Here is a 20,000-nt window from a genome sequence, read left to right as displayed (position 1 = left end):
TAATATTTTCTCTCTTTGTCTCGCTCTCCCTCTGTCTCCCTCGCTCCCTCTCTCTCTGTCTCTCTGTGTGTCTCTCTCTCAGGTGCTGGCCCTGGAGAGGCAGGTGTTTGACTTCCTTGGCTACCAGTGGGCTCCCATCCTGGCCAACTTCTTCCACATCATCATGGTCATCCTGGGCCTGTTTGGCACCATCCAGTACCGCCCGCGCTACATCGTGGTGGTGAGTCCCACCATGTAGAAGCCAAACACCTAATCTCTAATCCTTACATATCGGGGCGGGGGGGGGGTTCATGGCCGGGGGGGGGTTCATGGCCAGGGGGGGGTTCATGGCCGGGGCACGGTCGCCCGAGGGGATAGACGTGGACTTTGTCAACCGGCGTTAGTCCTCTTCGGGTTGTAATGACTATCGACGCCTGGAGATCTTTAGTACCCCCACCCCCCTCGCCCCCCTCCCCTGGCTAGTGCATTGTTTGCTGCCCCTAATGACCGCAATCCTGTGTTAATCAGGGCTGTCTAATGAGCATCGGGCGTATGCTGCGCCTGCACCCTTGACCAATGCAACGTCACGAGCACACCTCCGCCCCCATCCCTTCACGCCAGGGATTTGTAAAAGGCTATAAGGAGGGGAGGAGTATGTGTATGTGTGTGTGTGTGTGTGTGTGGGGGGGGGGGGGGGGGGGATTAGGAGCTGGTGGACTTTATACCCACAAATCCAGATCCTTAAAACAAAGCAGGTCGTTCTTCCCCGCGCGGCTCAGTGGGTGGACCACATGGGCTTTTAATTGCTGTTGTCAGGGGCATGCAGCCCTACAGGATGGGGGTCTTTTTTCGGGGGGCACCATTAGGGGAGCCATTAGCGGTTTGAATTGCAGTGTTTAAGAGGGGAACGGAGAAAAACAGACGGCAAGAAAGACAAAGAAAGAAAGACAGCCCGAGAGACAAAATTAGCGTAAGACAGATAGCCAGACGGACAAAAAGAAAGAAAGAAAGACAGACAGAAGGACAAAAATAACGACAGACAGATAGACAGATGGACAAAAAGGAAGAAAGAAAGACAGACGAATGGACAAAAAGAAAGAGAGACACACAAACACCCGTGAAATGTGAAGCATGTATATGAATAAAGAGCAGAACGGAGTGGGGAATAAGAAGGACACTGTATTCAGACCCTGGAGATAGACCAGAGGGGAGGGCTCGCTGTGTCATGTTTGGTCGGGAAGGAAAAGTCACTGGCGAGGCCTGTTCAGGACCCAACATGCACGGGATGTGGTTAAAAGGCGTGGTGACGAATGCCCTTCACTCTCCCCTCACCGTTGACTCCTGCAGCATTCTGCTCGCTGGGAGAAGTTCACAATGGCCCACATTGAAAAACGTTCCTCTTGTCACTGCAACCTTTACATCTGTCAACGGCTGTTTTCCTGTGTGTACCACAGTACGTGTTACTATGTGTACTACTTTTCCATAGTCTAGCCATGAACCCTGTTTGCCCCCAGCAGTTTAAAAATGTTCTCCCCCCGGGGGAAACGCTGGAATCCCAGAGCTCCATACTTGTCGTGACATTTGCCCCACCCCCACCGCTTTACAAATCTGTCTCTCTCTCTCTGTCTCTCTTTATTTTTCTATGTCTCTCTGTCTCTCTCACTCTCTCTCTGTCCCTCTGTCTCTCTGTCTCTCTCTATGTCACTCTGTCTCTCTCACTCTCTCTCTGTCCCTCTGTCTCTCTCTCTCTGTCTCTCTCTCTCAGTACATCGTGTGGGCTGCTCTGTGGGTGGCCTGGAACGTCTTCATCATCTGCTTCTACCTTGACGTGGGAGGCCTGTCAAAGGTGAGGGTTATATGTTGTGTATTATTCATCTGGTCTCCATTGACCACCTGTCATATGGCGGTACGGTCGCACAGTGGCTCACACTGAACTGAAACAAATTTGGGAATATATGATTTTGTTATGTCGGTTGACGAGAGCATTTCATCCACTTTTGTTTCGGGGTTGTGTCCGTCCATAAAAACACACAAATGTGCGCACACGCGCGTCTGTGCGCGTCAGCACACACACGCACACCCACACACACACACACACACACGCACACACACACACAAACAAACACACACACACACACACACACACGCACACACACACAAACACAAACACAGAAACACACACACACATTGACACACCAACACCATCCTAGGGTGTGGAACACACCGCTGTGTGGTGTTAGTGGTACCCGCTAACACTGATTCTCTGTGTTTATGCATGGATTAGATATGGAGTTATGAGGACAATGGGATCAGCCTGGGTTGTGAATCCTCTCTTCCTCTCATTATCCACCTCCGTCCTCTACCTCCTCTGCCCCTTCCTCTGTACTCTCCCCTGCGCTCCCTCATGCTTTGATCTTTATTTGGCTGTATTCTTGGCTTTAATGTTTGTATGTATTACATTTTTCCCTTAAAGTTGCCCACCAGCACCTACAGTGTATTTCACAGTTTCTTGTTTGCCTCTCTTTTCAATCACATCTACTCTATACTCACACTCTCTCTCTCTCTCTCTCTCTCTACCCAAATTCTCTCTCTCCCGCCCCTCCCTCTCTCTCTCCCTCTCCCCCTTTCTCTCCCCTCTCTCTCTCGTCCCTCTCGTTGAGTGTGACACGATGCGTGTGTGCCGATCCTCTCTCTGCGTGATGAGAGCGATTCGGAGAGAGGAGAGGAGTTAATGTATTCATGGAGCCCCCCCCCCCCCCCCTCCACCACTGCCATCTTCTCACACATCCCACAGTAGTACACAGGGGCCGCAATTCCCAGCTACGTCTTTCCAAGACCCCCCCCAGGGCTCTGGCGACGTCGTCGACGTGAGACGGACCCAGACGCTATCGGCCATGTCTGTCTCATCTGAATGCATACGGCTTTACCTGCCCTCAGAGTGTTCGCGTGTGTGTGAGTGTGTGTGTGTGTGCGTGTGTGTTGTGTTGCCGCATGGTTGCCGCTAGAATAATGAGGCTTGTAGGGGCCAGCTGCTGGGGGCCGGAGCCGGGCATTAACCTGACAGATGGAGGCAGCCTGGGCCCCTAGCCCTGCATATGGTGGCCAGGAGGAGGAGAGACAGCTAATAGAGTGCACGTGGGCACATACACACACACACACACACACACACACACACACACACACACACACACACACACACACACACACACACACACACACACACACACACATATACAAACAGACAGACACACACAGACACACACACGCATGCACGTACCTGCACACACAGACACACGCATACTCACAAGCACGCGCTCACACACACGTACACACATAGAGACACACAATCCTGAAACACAGCTTGATGAGAGCTTATCAGAAAACATAATCAATCACCACACAAGAACCTTCAGGTGTGTGTGTGTGTGTGTGTGTGTTTGTGTGTGTGTACATTCTTGATTTTGTATTGCTGCCTGTTGTTTACATGGATGGATGTTGGTGTGGGTGGGGGGGGTGAGTGTGGGTGGGTTAGTGGGGGGTTGAGAGGGTCATTGGCCACATGCTCAGCCTCCATCTATTGAGCCACGGAGCAGCCCCCCCCCCCCCCCCTCCTCCCCGTGCTAGAAGGACTAGTAGGCCCACCCCGGTGATTCACATCAGTCACTTTTAACCACCATCCCCGGGTCTCTCTGCCTCTTGTTTAACCTTCACACACAGAAGGAGGAGCCTGACTCCAATATTACATCTTTATTGTCTCCTAGTGTAGGATGTTTTTTTTAAGCACAGTAATCAACATGAAACAAGCTTGTGTACGTATAAACCATTGTCTAGAAAACAATTGAACAGTTAAGGTTTCAGTTTACGTTGTAAACAACCCATGCCCAACATTGTTGTGACAATTTGGAAGTGAGTCCACAAACCTAGTAGGAGGTAAGGGGTCAAGGCGATGACAGAATGTCACACTCTCCCCCCCCCACCCCCCAACACATCTCTGAGGAGAGTGTCGGTGAATCGTATGTGGCGTGTCGACCTTTTGTGTTGCTGTACGGAGATATTGGGCTGGGTATTCAAGCCCCCCTGCTCCATGTCTCTACGGGGCTCATGGAGCCATTGATTGGTGCTTTGGGGCAGGGATAGTAATATTTTTGACAGCGTCTCCTCCTATCGACCGGAGGCATGGAGTCGTCGTTTCACTAGAGGTGGAGGTGGAGGAGAGGGAGCAGGAGGTGGGACAGAGATGCTTTCCCTGGCTTGCAGGCTCAATCAATGGAGTCTGTCAAGTCATTAGCCTTCAAAATCCTTCCCACTGACCTTCACGCACCCTTGTGTGTATGTGTGCGTGTGTGTGCGTGTGCGTGTGTGTGTGTGTGTGTGTGTGTGTGTGCGTGCGTGTGTGTGTGTGTGTGTGTGCGTGCGTGAGAGAGTGTTTGTCGAGAGAGAAGAATAATTAGAATGACCATGGCCTATTGTTTGTATGTGAATGGGAGTGGATGGGGGTGTGTGTGTGTGTGTGAGTGTGTGAACATGTGTGGTGTGAGCATGCGTTTGCGTGTTGCAGGGAATCAGAGATGTGTCCTGTCAGACCAACGGTGGGCGTTAATAATGCATGTGCTGTCACTGCAAAGCAGATGAGGGTCTAGATTGCTCTATCAGTCATTTATTGACATATGAGTGCGGAGAATGCCGTGTGTGTGTGTGTGTGTATTTATATCAGGCCTATATCTCACTCTGATGCTGCCCGGTGTGTACAAAGTCCCTCTCATCTTGTGTTTGTAGTAATACTCTTTAGTACTATCAGGGTTCGTGTACATTGATGCCAATTTCCAATGAAGTCAGACTAAATATATCCGATGCATATCTCGCCGTGATGAATATTTTAGCGGGCGTATGCTCCTACCCGACGGCGTCCCCGGGAGCATGGCCTGTAAAGAAAACGGCTGAGCGATCATCAGCGATGCATCAGCGATGCATCAGCGATGCATTAATCTAACATCAACGAAGGGTCTTTAAACGTAAATGTTCCCTAATGACCCTCTCTCTCTCTCTCTCTCTCTCTCTCTCTCTCTCTCTCCCCCCAAACTTCAGGAGAGCGACCTGCTAACGTTCAACATCTCGGCCCACCGCTCGTGGTGGGGGGAGCACGGACCGGGCTGCGTGCGGAGCGAGACACAGCACGTGGCCGGGGTGCAGACGGCGGCCGACGGCCACTCCTACGTCACCGTCATGGGCTGCCTGGCAGAGTACCAGTACATCGAGGTGGCCCACGGCGGCCTGCAGATCCTCAGCGCCGTGAGTTAGCCGCAGGATGCACACACACATGGACGAGCACGCGTACGCACACGCATCCAGTGTGCTCCCACACGCGCACGTTCACACGCACGCAAACACACATGCACACACGCACACACTTGCACACGCACGCACGTACACGCACGCCCAAATGCACACGAACGCACACGTCAAACACACACACACACAAACACACACGCTCGCTCTCTCTCTCTCTCGCATTCACTCACTCACTCACTTACTCACACACACACACACACACACACACAATCACAGGTCATGTAATATTTAGTTATTCCGTTTATTGGACACTTTGATCCAAAGTGACTAACAGTGAAGTCAGATAGATCCTTGCTCTAGATGTCTACAGATTAGGCTGAGGCATCGGGGCTGCAACCCGTAACCTTCTGGCACGTGGTCGAACCCCTGGCCACCAAAACAAAAGATTTCAGATAAATGCGCACACGTTCAATCTGTTCAGGCTGAAGGTGAAGGGGAAAATGGCGTCTCCGATTTTTCAAGAAATAGAAATCCCCCTCCCCCTCCTCCCCTGTATGTTATGTCTGTGTGTATGTGTGTGTGTGTGTGTGTGTGTGTGTGTGTGTGTGTGTGTGTGTGTGTGTGTGTGTGTGTGTGTGTGTGTGTGTGTGTGTGTGTGTGTGTGTGACACACACCCTTATATCTATGCACACTTTCTCTCTTCTGTCCCCGTCCCTTCATTCTCTCTCAGCTCGGCTGGGCCATAAGCTTGCCAGCTACTCACAGGTTGGTTGAACACTGAATCGGTTGTTGAGGTGCACTTGATGCGCTTGAACACACGCCCACACACACTCACACGCACACACAGGCACCAACAAAAACACACGCGCGAACAGCCACACCCACAGACGCACACTTTTCACGCCACACTTTGTATTTCCTCGCCCATTGTCATCCGAGAGTAAAACATAGTGCGAGACACTGAGATAGTGAAGTAAGAAGAGAGAAAAGGACAGAAACGCCTCATTGATACAACCAAAGCGTAAACACTCTTGCCACTTCGGGAGCAGATGAACGCAGCCAAGTGGCTAAACATTTTTCATATTACTCCTTCACTGCACCCATCCGCCCCCCATTATCCCTGCCACTTCACATAACAAAAGAAATCCATGATGAGGTTTTTCTTTTGGCCACAGCCAGTATGGCTGCTGGCTCCGGTCCCCCTTAATGGTGAGTTCCATTCCCCCTGTGCCAGATGGTATGATCCCGGCAAGTATTCAGTGGCATCTCCATGGGAACGGGTCCCTGGAGGAAGATGAGGAGGAGGAGGAGGAGGAGGAGGAGGAGGAGGAGGGAAACTGTTACTAAAATCCCTGCAACACAGATGCTATCGGCTTCCCCTGGTCACAAATAACGAAACAAAGTAGAACTGTGTGCGGATCGATGGACAGATCTCCTACATAGCTGGAGAAGTCGGCCGCTGCTCTCTCGGCGTTCTGTCCTGGGAGAAAGAGAGAGAGGGAGTAAAATATGGATGGACCTTTGGGGTTCTCAAGGTCAGGACACAGCCATTTAATATTAAGGCTGGTGCTCCGAGGACAATGTTTCATTAAGATGAAGAATGTGGAGCTGTGGGCCAGTAATGGAGGAATCACTGTCGTCCAGACGCTCCGATTCATCACCTGCTTTACCCAAAGAAAAAATGCAGTTGGGCGACCTTGGCTTAATTTTCATTGCTGTGATTGGCTACTTTCAGACCGGCAAGACGTAGCCTAAGCCTCCGATGATTTTGGGAATGACCGAGAGGAAACTAGAGATGAATGTTCTGAATGTTCTTGTTTAGACTGTCCACTGTGTTCTCTACGTGGGGAACTAAAGCGAGTACACATGGTATTATTATGGGATTTGAGTTTAACCGCTGTGACCATCTGAACTAGGACTAGAATCAAACCTAATTTATCCAAAATGAATGTACCATATCCAATGTATGTTGTGGATACATTTATAAAGAAAAACTGAGCAATTTTATGAAAGATAACAAATAATAAATTGGTGTAATCAACGTTTTGATGGTTTGAATTAGGAAGAAATAGCTCCTCTTGCGGTAACGTAATTAAGATTTGGATAAACTGACAAAATATGAGTGAAAGAAAACCATAACAGAATAGTTAAACTCATACCTTCATACCTTGTTCATCTGTAACACTTACACAACGATATCCACACACCTGTGTGTCCGCTTGAGAGGAAAAAATAATCTTAATATTATCAACATGGCAATATGGCCAGGCACAATTCCCAAATCGTGGTAGCAGCAATCTTTTGATAAAGGTCAAATGTGTAAATGTATAACACCATTATAATCAAAGTGCTTTGGTGCTGCAGAGATGGCCTGGCCTATGAATGTTTTCTCCAGATAAGAAAACGTTTAGTTTGCTACAGACTCCAACAAATATCCCATCATGATAGTATTCTTATTTGATCGTTTTCTTATTTGTGCAAATGTAAATTGTGATGCAAAGATGCTCACTCCCACTAATAGTGAAACACAAACACACACATACACACTCTATGCACCCTACACACTCTCAATTTCGTGTGTAATATTGCTGCCTCGAGGTCATACTACATGTCGACTTTTGCTATTCCCTAGAACCATGAATTGGATGTAAAAGAACGTTGGTGATGGAAGACATTACGACAAGCATCATTCCATAATTCCCATAGTTTCCTCACATTTCCCTTTCATTGCTATCATAACCCCCCAGTGTAAAAGGTAAAGATTAATGTCTCTTTCACTCTACTCTGGTTCTCTGCCTAACACGTTAGATTGCCAGCATTTTACACCAATCTACATCCAATCAGGGCTTGTTAAGGGCTGGGCGTGGGCTGCTGTGTGAGTATGTTTTATACTTTGGTATAAATAACTCTCTGGATGGCTGGGGAGGAGGGTGAACTACAATGGGCTGACTCCTAATTAGTGGCTTTATTGGGCCACCACAGCGCCCAGTCGAGCACTGTAGTGTGATTTCTCATTACTTGTTCTAGAACAGTTAATTCCTTCTGTGTGGGTGGTAATGTTGAAATTAAAACAGCACGCCTAAAATACTTGTTGAAACTCAGAAATATGACGGTCTCAACTTCATTGCATCCTGTTGTTTTCGCCCTGTTCCATCGAGTCAGTCATCCGCCAGGGCAACAAAAATACGTGGTAAAAGATGTTTTTTGGTGTTTTTTTGAACTGCGACCGCACAGGGAGTCTACAGAATATGCTAATCAGCATTCATGTCTCAGCTGTGGGTCTGACAGAAAACAGTGGTTGTGTGACGACTACAGACTCGTAATCAACCGTTTTGTCTGCAGTTAATAATGTTACAGCCGAGTTTAGGCGGTGAAAATAAAATAGAAGAGGGACACAAAAGTAAGACTCACAAAAGGGCTTTAGACCTGTATATTCCAAGGACGGTGTGGATGTGTTTCGGAGTCTGTTGAACAGACAAGCAAGAGGGGTGGGGGTTATGTAAATACTTTGTGTCAGCACAGCGCTGGAACATCCTGAACACAGGCCTGCTTCCTGTTGGAAGGAGGTGCACGGCAAAGTACATTCTTCTCTTGAATACGACGCGTTGACTACTATTATTTATGTATCGTATTATTCCTCCCCTTTCCATGAACGGTGATGAGGCGACCACATGAGGGTGTCGTGTGGGTACGGTAGAACCTTGGTTTCCTCCCCGCCCTATGCACGCCCTACTGGGGGGATGCGTGTGCCAAACCCTGAACGATGAAGGCTCTACCTCTGTGGGCGTCTGCTTCTGTCTGAAGCCTCGTGTCGTCTGCGATGTTGACACACGGTTATTTGATGTGGCACGCGCCCATCACCTCCATAACCTGCTGCAAGCAAGCGCGAGGCAGACTGTATAAATTAAACAGCCCCCCCACCCCCATCTCAACAAACCCATTCGCTCTAGAAAGCCAACACTCATCACCCAGACATACCTGTGTGTGGGTTATCGTGCGTGTGTGTGCGTATGTGTCTGTGTGTGTGTGTGTGTGTGTAATTGTGTGTGTGTGTGTGTGTATTTGTGTCTGAGTGTATTTGTGTGTGTTTGTGTGTGTGTGTGTGTGTGTTTACGTGTGTGCGCGTGTTTGTGTGTCTGTGTATTTGTTTGTGTGTGTGTGTGTGTATTGTGTGTGTGTGTGTGTGTGTGTGTGTGTGTGTGTGTGTGTGTGTGTGTGTGTGTGTGTGTGTGTGTGTGTGTGTGTGTGTGTGTATGTGCTGCTAGGGGTTATTACAGGGGGGGGGGATAACAGGTGGATATGAGTCCCTGCAGCCCTTAACCCATCATATTTTGACTGCCATTAAACATGCAGCTGGCCGTAAACACATTCAAACCCAAGCCACGCACACACACACAGCCACAGACACACATGCATGCACACACGCACTAACACACAAGGAGAGCCTAATTTTTCTGCAGGGAAACTCGTCTCATTGGTACGCAGAAAGTGTCAGATAATTAACCTGCCAAAGAAAGACCAACTCCTCTCTCGCTCTCGCTCGCATTCCCGCTCTCGCCTCTAAATACATCTTCACTGTTAGGAAACCTACGCGGTCCTATCATGAAACACAATCTATATTCTATATATTATGAATATATTGATCTATATCTATATCTAGATAAGGATATAGTTATATCTAGATATAGATCTATATATCTGTGTTATATCTGCAGCATTAGCCAATTCATTCACACACAGTGACACACACAAACTCATGAGTGGGGCCAATAGCCTGCAGTGAAAAGGCATCTCAGCTCAGCTGCAGTGGAGTGCTGAGTGGGTGTAGAAGGTGGAGGTGGTTCTGTTCTGGACTGACAGTTACATCGTAGACGGCTGACCCTTATTAGCCTATGCAAATATGACACACACACACAGCAACCGGTCGGGTACTCACATACGTTCTCCCATTTTAGCCTACGAACTCATTCGCACACATACACACTAAACACACAAACCCTGAAACCAAACCCACGCACATTTTGAATTACACACCGATTTTGTACTACACCTCTATTCGAGGATCTTGAATCGTCTAATAGGAGCGTTTTGTAAAACTACCTGGGATGTATCAATGATAATGGATACAAAGTCCAAGTGGTTTTGTCCTTGATGCCTGACCCGTGTTCCTCAGCTTTTAGCTCTTCTGTCCTGAGAGGAGAGGAGAAGGGAGGATGGAAGGGGAGGAGGGGAGAGACGAGAGGAGAGGAAGGAAGAGGAGGAGAGGAGAGGGAGGAGGGTAAGGAGAGGAGAGGGGAGAGACGAGAGGATGGAGGGGGAAGTGGAAAGAGGAGAGGGGAGAGGAGGTTGGGTGAGGAGAGGGAATATATTTGGAGGAGAGGAGAGGGGCAGCGAGTGGAAAGAAATGGGAGACGGGAGAGAGGTGCAGGGGGAGGTGAGTGTGGGAGATGAGAGCGGTTTCACACAGTGTCACCTTCTGTACCCCTGGCCACCCCGCTGATTAATAAGGTCTTAGCGAACCAAGAAAGACATTCTGCAGATTAACGCAAATAGAGGAATAGGATGGGCCTCGGCACTGAGATTTGCTGATGTCAATGAGGAGGGCCGGGGCGGTCTGTGAGGCGTTACGCGTGGACTGGCGGTGAAATGAGTTCAATGTGTCCGCACAGTGTGCTTCCACAGGCACTCGACTCCTGGCAGAGGGACTTTCTGAGCTCATATAACGGGAAAGAAATGGCCCAACGATTATCATTAACAAGTCGAACAGAATGAAAACCGAGGTCAAATGAAAGACATAAACGGCGTCGGAGTGTATTTGGCACAGCGGCAGCCAATCGCTTCAGTTTTTTAACTTGTACGGGAACTAAATGAGGATGTCGGTTGGCGAACGGCTCGTAAGTGACCTGGAAATGGAAACGCACACGCTGCATTTTCGCTGTCAAAAAAAGCAACGCAGGACTCATTGACATTAACATCAGTGTTGTTAGCTCGCTGTCAGCCACGTGGAAGGAAGCACCGACGGTGACAGAAAGCAGTGTGGATAATCAATGGTTTCCTATGGAGCGTTCAGTGTGTCACTGAAGGTGGAGCCATGACAACATCATCACCAGCGAGGTCTATTGAGCTCATCAACCTTTTATGGGGATCGGAGAGGAAAAACGATGAATGCTTACGATGATCAATGAAGGGGTCCTTGCACTGAGACATTTGGTCCCATTTCTCTCCGCACACAATACCATTGCACACACCCTCACACGCAGTCACACAACCCGGTATCACGCGATTGCGTGCTCCTGCGCACGAACGTTAATCTATTGAAGCGTGTTCCAGAGCACGATAGTCCGACTTTTTGCGTGTTACACAGAACGAAATGTAAACCAATGCATTCTGAATGGGAGTGTTCTAAGACAATTAACGTGCTCCACAAAACGGTACGAGAGAGAGAGAAAGAGAGAGAGGGAGGGACAGAGAGAGAGAGAGCGAGAGAGAGGCTTCAGAAAGGGTGTGCGCAGATAGTACAGTGCACCCTAGTTATGTTTATGCCAAAACCACAAATGCTATATGTATATATATATCTATATTGCCTAATTATATATATTGCCTATATATATGTATAGGCTATATATATAATTAGGCTATAATTATATTATTTAGCGTGTAATGAGACAATCTATAGCCAAATTGTCGAAGATGCCCGAGAATCTTCGGGGATATCAGCTTGGGAAATCGGCGAATCAGACCCATGAACCTATAAAGAAAGACGTCATCTCAAGCGGGAGAGAACGTTTGCGGTGCTGGTTTGTGTCACGTAAGTACAGGGCTCTCATGTCTCATGCATTCGGCGTGAGACACACGCAATTCAACCCATGCACACGCTCGAACCTGTGCCGTGTTCCAATACCCGTACTGTCCGTACTTACTAGCCAAAATTTGAGTAAGATCCGGCGAAAATAAGTATACTTCAAGGACCCGGATGCCGTACTCAAAACGGGCTAATCCTGAAGTGTGGATCGAAGGACACTCCCCGTACTCAACGGCAGCCATCTTAGCTACGTAGCGGAAGAGGCGGAGCCAGGCTGAGCCAAAGTCGGCGCATTTTCCACATAGCCTGCATTAATAGGGTCATTTTGTAGTTTTTATAGTTTTTATAGCTGCTATAAAATATAGCTGGGATGTTTATTGCGGGGGAGTAGCCACGGCGGCAGTCGTGATCGTAATTTCCGGTTAGTGCACCACGGAGTACTCGATTTGGAACAGCACTCACATCTGAAAAAATAACGTAGTAGATAGTGCGGATAGTATACTTCCTTTAAGTATACTCATGGAAGTACGGGTATGGTCTCACGAAAATACGTGACACTGTCACGTTATTTAATCTATTGAAACGTGATCAGGGACACGTAGGCCTATTTTCTAAATTTTGTATTTCAATTGGAAGTAGGCTATTTGTCGTGTCACTAAGCATGACTTCCAAACTAAGGTTCTGTCCGGGAGCGTTCTCCCTAATGTCCCTTATGGAGCTCCGTACAGATCATTCATTGTTGAAAATTGTCTGTGATAACTAACAAATGACAGCTTTTGGCCACCCGTTTCTACTTAAAATTGTCTGTGATAACTAACAATATGACAGCTTTTGGCCACCCGTTTCTACTTTCACCTTTGATACTGAGAAATTGTGACAATACACGGATAGGCCTATATTAAATGCAGATGCGCTCCTCTGTAGGCAAACCGCAAAGGAAAAAAGGGTAGCTGCTTCATCTGTTCTTTTTAGAATTGCATGTCTTGATGTTTATTTTGTCTAGCCATCTATTCTCTTGCTATTGGCTATGTGAATGAACGTCCGCGTCGATGCCTCGATCGCAAGTCCAGTGTCGCGAGCGGACGTTGCCATGACATCTAGAAATCATACCGTATTTAATGGGTTGTAGTGAGTGTAACATAATTCACCTACAGTATTTCTTTTACGTGTTGTTCTTTCAATTGTGTTAGGCATGTCGTTTACTGTCTTGGTGGTTCAGGGATCGATGTCCCTTTTAAGGATTACGAGCGTCTCATGACGTCAGAGCCCATGCGGGATTTGTTTACCTTCAGCACGTTTTGATTTCCTGTTTCTCTCTTACTAAATAAACGAGTCACACAACTGTGTGCTCAACGTGCGAAATTGTGTCTCTCACTTATGGCAATTTCCACAGGGTTATCATTAATATTGATGTGTAGGGGTTGTTTATAACTCGTGAATAATATTGTTTAGACCACGGTCTGGGGGAATACTCAGATTCTGATTGGCTGCAGTGCGTGCATTAACTCCTGATATAGCCCTACAGACACCTGCTAAGTAGTTCCAGTCAGTGTTTAGATTCTCTGCCCGAGCCCGAGCCCGACGCGGGCCGGGTCGGGCCGATATTTCCCACCACTATACTCGGGCCGGGCCTTTGATCGAGCGTTTTTATTTTTATTTTACCATTGGTTTATTGGCCTAATCTGAGGAGAAATCTATGCCATAAACAGAAATATTATAGGCCTTTATTACACAGGTCTTCTCAATGCCGTGGAACGCTCCGTTCACTTGCATGGGTAGTAGTCCGGTGACTTGTCTACCCCAGCGTCCGTTGCTAAGCGACGTCACCGTCTTTGCGGACAAATTAATTCTCTGCTGATCACTACAAATGGCCAAAAGACTTGTATCCCCCCCCCCCCCCCCCCCCCCCCCCCTTAAATAAATACTATGGCAGAATTATTATTATTCTCATTCAACTTGAACATGTGTTTTTACAGTAGAGTGGTGGAGGGATGACGTATGTTGGCCAACCCGGAAGTGAGCGTCGCCCTGGATTCCCTCGACAAAAAGCCAACGGGTTTTGCCATTGGATTTTGGATTATTATAAATTGAAACAATTTATTAAATAAATATTTGTGAGATGTCATTACTCATTTGTGAGATGAGTTTGCTTCCTATTTATGTCGAGTATACACCCCTACTGTCCACAAGCATCCCCCCCATATGGATTTGGAGAATTGTTGCCACGTCCCAGTGGTGGAGGTATCATATATATGAAAGAGGGCATTCAATTATACTATAATGATCAATTAGGAGGCCGAAGCCCTAAAGGAAGTGATGCAATAGGTGACTGAGGGTCAACATTTGAGAACCCCTTTTATCAAAGGGGGTCTCAAAGGACTCATACGCTTCAACAGCGGCTGCAGCAGAAGTGTTGAGACGAAAGATGATATCAAGACATTTATAGAATATTCCCATTGACATGATTTTTCGCACGACCTGCAGGTTGGAGAGACTGAAATAACCCCCAAAATGAGTAATAATGTAAAAGCAGCCAAGTCCCACAAATTGCTTGAACTATTTATTTCATTCCATTGTTTCGTTGATATGCATTATTGAAAAGTTTCAAGCATATGGATTTAATGCAATATCCACAAACAGTTCAAAATGGTACCATGAAATGTCTTGTTTATTGTATTAACCAGTTCATTTCTCTTTTGTGAAAGTCACCACAAGTCGAAAAAAGTTAAACGCAAGGTCACAGGCTAACAGTGGAGCCGTGTTGTGAACCAGCAGCCAAGAGCTTCCATGGAAACTTTCTACCCATGTTAAATAGATTTAGTTGGCAGTTCCTTTTCTGCCCATTCTTTTTTAAACTTGTGGAAGCACTTTGCAGTACTGGGAGACACCATTTCTAACGGCAATGGAGCTAGATTCTAAAAATAACAAAAGATGCCCAAAGCAAATACCTTTAACCCATAGTTGTGTTTTATCAAATTAAAAAATGTCAGAGTTTCATTGACCACAAATTGAGCGGAAATATTTTGCATACAAATCTTTAAATAGTTTAACCACATCAAGAAAAATACATTTGTTTTGTTTTTTTATTAGTGAAGCCACAAGTTTTGCACATTATCCAAACAGAATACCTGAAATGTTGATATTTCAGCCCTTTCGGGTTAAAACAAGAGAAAAGGACAACCTAACAAGAGTGAAAAGTTTGGGTTAGGTGACCTATAGTTCAAAGATGTCCCAGGTCAGGTAGACTAAATAAAAGTGTATTCCCAATTTCTCCAGGACATTCGTGTAATTTACTTGTGAGCTCTCCCTCAAGCCTCAGTGTTGAACCACCAACTGAAAGAGGGTATTTGCCATTAGTATGAGTGACAACATTTCATGGCTAGTTCATTATATTTAGCCGATTTGAATAGACTTTTCTAGCAGGTGAGGCTGTCAAAGAACTAAATATGGAGTAACTACAAAAAGTAAATTTTCAGCATGACCAAATTATACAAAAAGTATAGGAACTGTTCTAGCAGATATGTTTTAGAAGTCTCTTTTGATAGGCAGGGAATAATTGTCTTTGTCACCCTGTAGTCATGCCATCAAATCTGTTGGGCAAAGTACCGCTACTGATTAATCCAGTAGACTCACCAGTCAAGTCCCCCTAGTTAGAAAATGGAAGAAACCCAGTTAGTCATGTTAATTATTCTGTTGTTACAAATGAAGACTAATACTTTCCACATATTGCGATCCAAGTTACTGGCTGCAGTCTTGGATTTTATAGTTCTATATGAATAGATTCAATTTACTAAACTATTAATCATGCTTCAGAAGAATTAACCTTTCTTGGATGGCAGATCTACCACAAGCTTCCATTGCCACAACCTCCAGATGGCTTACGACCTACGGCAACTCCTCGACTACTGCAAGCCAACAAATTGGCTCTTGCACACCAGACACGCATTTTGCTTTATTTTAGGTTTTCAAGCATCTTAAAATACCCAAATCATCGCTCCAATACACAAGTCAGCTAATGGCCTATAAGGAAATGCTGAAGCTAGTGTTAGTGATGGCGATAGAAATGGACAAGCTTGCGTGTACAAATATGCAACTAGAATTGCAAGGTTCACAGCCCAGTTGCATAAGTGGTCACAACCGTTGGATTGTAAGCAAGGGTAAAAAAAAAAAAACTTCCCACAAACTAGTCAACATGGTCAATTGAAAGCCTGTACAAAACGACCCTGGAATAGTCAAATGCAGCTTTAAGGCGGATGAATTAAGCCAAATTGCATAAACATCCAATGGTAAACAGTATACAAATGCACTCAAGGTTGCACTCACACTAGGCCATCTTGCCGTCGCAACTGTGGCCTGGCCACGGTAGGCTCTTGTACATACGCCATCACGTCGCTAGCATCCAAACAATTCTACCAAACCTTAACCAACTAGTGAAAAATGGAACAAAACTTTAGCACACACCCAGTGACTAATCACCTTGTCCAGGGGTGTTCCAACGTGGTTTACCAGAGGGCCTCGTGGACTTAAAGTAAGCCACACATTTGACAGAGACAGCACGGAATGACGTTAAACTAAGCTAATCTACAGGTTACTAGTGCTAGAGCAATTACATGAGCACAATATTTGTTTTTTGCACAATATTTGTACTCCAATGCTACGTAAAGCAGGCTTCTTCAGAAACCCGTAGCCTGCTACATTGAAGGGCAACTGTAACAAATCCTGACCAAGACCGAAAGATGGCTCTGGAAGCCACTACGGCCCACGCAGCAGATTACTGCGTGGACCGTGGTGGCTTCCAGATCAACCCTTCGGTGGACCATTCATACACATGTATTCCGAGGATGTTTTGAAGACACTGGAGTCCCATGGCACTAGATTCCTTTGAAGACTAAGTTGGTATGGGGGGGCCCAAAGGGGGCCCCCCCATAGATCTTGTCAGTCATCTAACACCTGTTAAGAAAAACACACCCACATCACAAGATACAAATCAGCAAAGCTAGGTTAACAAACAGCGGCGACATACATGTCAAGGTGCAAAGAGCAGGGATACTGATGGCTTGTGTCTGAGGAGACAGCCCAAAAATGTCAACAATTAATAAAGAAAAATAACTTTTACTCACTGCGGTGGTCTGTTTCGAAGTGCCATGTTGGTAGCAATATTTGCCTGGGCTGTTCAGTCAAATGCCCACAAAAACAAACACGCAACAACGCATACTTTCAGTTTGTATAAAGTGACAATAGTGATCTGCAATCTAGATCGAAAACTTTCAACCCTCACTAAACTCAACCTCGATTGACACAGGCCGATGCGAAAAGTAAACTAAACCCATTGTGTTCACCTTAAATAAAGGGGTGCGTGACAGGTGATCTCAATTAAGAGCTAATCAGAAAGAACACCCTGATCAGTGAGACGTTCAAAACGAGGACGAGGATTTAACGGAATTGTTACCATTCAAATTCAAATTTCTTTATTATTGGATAGGGTATGATATCAATGATTTGGGCTTTGAGTAGGCCTATATTTCTTAAATATATTTCTTAAAATTTTTCACCCCTTCGCCTTTTGAATATGAAATCTATAATCTCAGCCTCTCTATAATTTGCCCAACACATATTTTATTGTTCAAATAAAATCCCATCCTTATTTTGCCATTCATATTGAATCTTTACTGTCTTTCATTGTACAACACAATGATCTAATAATTACGTGATCAGGGACACGTAGGCCTATTTTCAAAATTTTGTATTTCAATTGGAAGTAGGCTATTTGTCGTGTCACTAAGCATGACTTCCAAACTAAGGTTCTGTCCGGGAGCGTTCTCCCTAATGTCCCTTATGGAGCTCCGTACAGATATAATTGTCTTAGAACACTCCCATTCAGAATGCATTGGTTTACGTTTCGTTCTGTGTAACACGCAAAAAGTCGGACTATCGTGCTCTGGAACACGCTTCAATAGATTAACGTTCGTGCGCAGGAGCACGCAATCGCGTGTTATCGGGTTGAGTCACAAGTTCCCAACATGGTGGACGTAGGTACAACATTAGCCCTACTTAGACTGACCTAATCACATCTAATGTACATGTGTTGTTGGCATTAAAGAAAACGTACTATACAGACATTGTATACAAAGTAGAGCTGTCAGTTAAACGCGTTATTAACGGCGTTAACGCAAACCAAATTTAAAGGCGTTAAAAAATTATCGCGCGATTAACGCAATTACTTTATAAAAAAAAAAAAAAAAATTTTTTTTTTTTCTTTGGCTCAAAACAAAGAAGCAGTAGCCTGACTGCTATGTTCAAATGACATTTGTTCAAAGCAGTCGTTTAATTGCACTATAGGCTCTTTTTTGGTATCGTCCTGTTTTGATCAGTGTATATGCCAATGTTGTTATCAATAAAAAATCATTTGCACAAGGCAAGCCGATGCACTTCACCATGTTGATAAGAGAATTAAAATGAGAAGAATTATGGGACAAAAAAATCAAGGGATATTTAGCATAGAAAAAGAATTTGCGATTAATCGCGATTAATTAGAGTTAACTATGACATTAATGCGATTAATCACGATTAAATATTTTAATCGCTTGACAGCTCTAATACAAAGTCTAGGTGTTTAGCGGTGGTTAATCTTCCGGGGCTACTCACAGCATGGCAATGGGAAAGCCGTATGAACGTATCTGTCATCACAAACGCTGGTGTTGAACTCCACTTGACTCCTGCTGAATTCCCTGCTGAAACCATCTCCTGCCAGGAAGCCTGCCTGAACACCTCTCTCTCTCTCTCTCTCTCTCTCTCTCTCTCTCTCTCTCTCTCTCTCTCTCTCTCTCTCTCTCTCTCTCTCTCTCTCTCTCTCTCTCTCTCATCTCCCTCTCTCTCTCTAGTGCATTCATTGTTGCATGTGCACATGCTCACTTCATAAACTCCCAACACAATTTAGACCTATAAACCCCTGAGCCAAAACAGCAATCAGTACTCTCTATAAAAGAAAGACAACACCCATACACAACCACAAAGACATTAAAACACACACAAAACAAATGATTCACATGCACACACTCGCTCATTCAGTTGAAAAACAGGGAGCTCCCTGTTACTGCTTTGTGCATTGTGTTTGATGCTGCTTCATACATATGTTAATTCACCTCCATTTCACTCCTCCAGTAATGGCTGGGGTGAAGCCCCAGCCATTACTGAGAGAGAAAGAGATAGAGGGAGAGAGAAAGAGATATAGAGAGAATTAAATAGGAAAGAGGGAGAGAGGATGAGAGAAAAGGGAGTGATCTGCCTGATTTCAGAATAACCTAATTTAGAGAAAGACTTCTACTTTGCATATTTGTTGGATCTCAAACCTCATAAAATGAGCGCAATCAAGGATAAGTTTTGGTCCATAGACCTTCACCATAAACAAGTTATCTCAGGACCGCTTCTATATGTATGTAGAATACAGCAGTGGTGTTGTCATTGAGTAATTGATGTTGTGGGTGTTGGTGAATAAATGGGATGTGATAGTGCACCCCAACCCCCACCCCGGCGGTGTGTTTACTCAGCGTGTGTGTGGGGCGGCTGGCCCGACATTGGTTTAATTGGCATGGCCGAGCGCCAATAGCTCGTTGGCTGTTGGAGAGTGACTCCCTCTCCCTGTCCCTTTCTCTCTCATTTAATCTCTCTCTCAGTTTCTCTCTCTCCCTATCTCTCTCTCTCTGTTTCTCTCCCTATCTATCTCTCTCTGTTTCTCTCTCCCCCTCTCTATCACTCTGTTTCTCTCTCTCCCTATCACTCTCCCTCTGTTTCTCTCTCCCTATCTATACGACTCTGTTTCTCTCTCCCTATCTCTCTCTCTCTGTTTCTCTCCCCATCTATCTCTCTCTGTTTCTCTCTCCCCCTCTCTATCACTCTGTTTCTCTCTCTCCCTATCACTCTCCCTCTGTTT

At 45.8% G+C, this 20,000-nt stretch overlaps 1 protein-coding gene across 2 annotated transcripts in view; it reads left to right on the top strand.

The window, feature by feature from the left end:
• The window catches only part of nkain4 (sodium/potassium transporting ATPase interacting 4), a 48,612-nt gene that overhangs the window by 15,927 nt on the left and 12,685 nt on the right, over nt 1-20,000 (top strand). For both annotated transcript variants that reach the window (XM_030358390.1, XM_030358382.1), the window contains exons 2-4: nt 83-220; nt 1,745-1,825; nt 5,065-5,268. In XM_030358390.1, the coding sequence (XP_030214250.1) occupies nt 83-220; nt 1,745-1,825; nt 5,065-5,268 (423 nt within the window). The remainder of the gene's footprint in view (nt 1-82; nt 221-1,744; nt 1,826-5,064; nt 5,269-20,000) is intronic.

This window comes from Gadus morhua, chromosome 1 (genome assembly GCF_902167405.1).
Source record: "Gadus morhua chromosome 1, gadMor3.0, whole genome shotgun sequence".
Classification (NCBI taxonomy): Eukaryota; Metazoa; Chordata; class Actinopteri; order Gadiformes; family Gadidae; genus Gadus; species Gadus morhua.
Note: the sequence above shows the minus strand (reverse complement) of the source record. Positions and strands in the feature narration are given on the sequence as shown.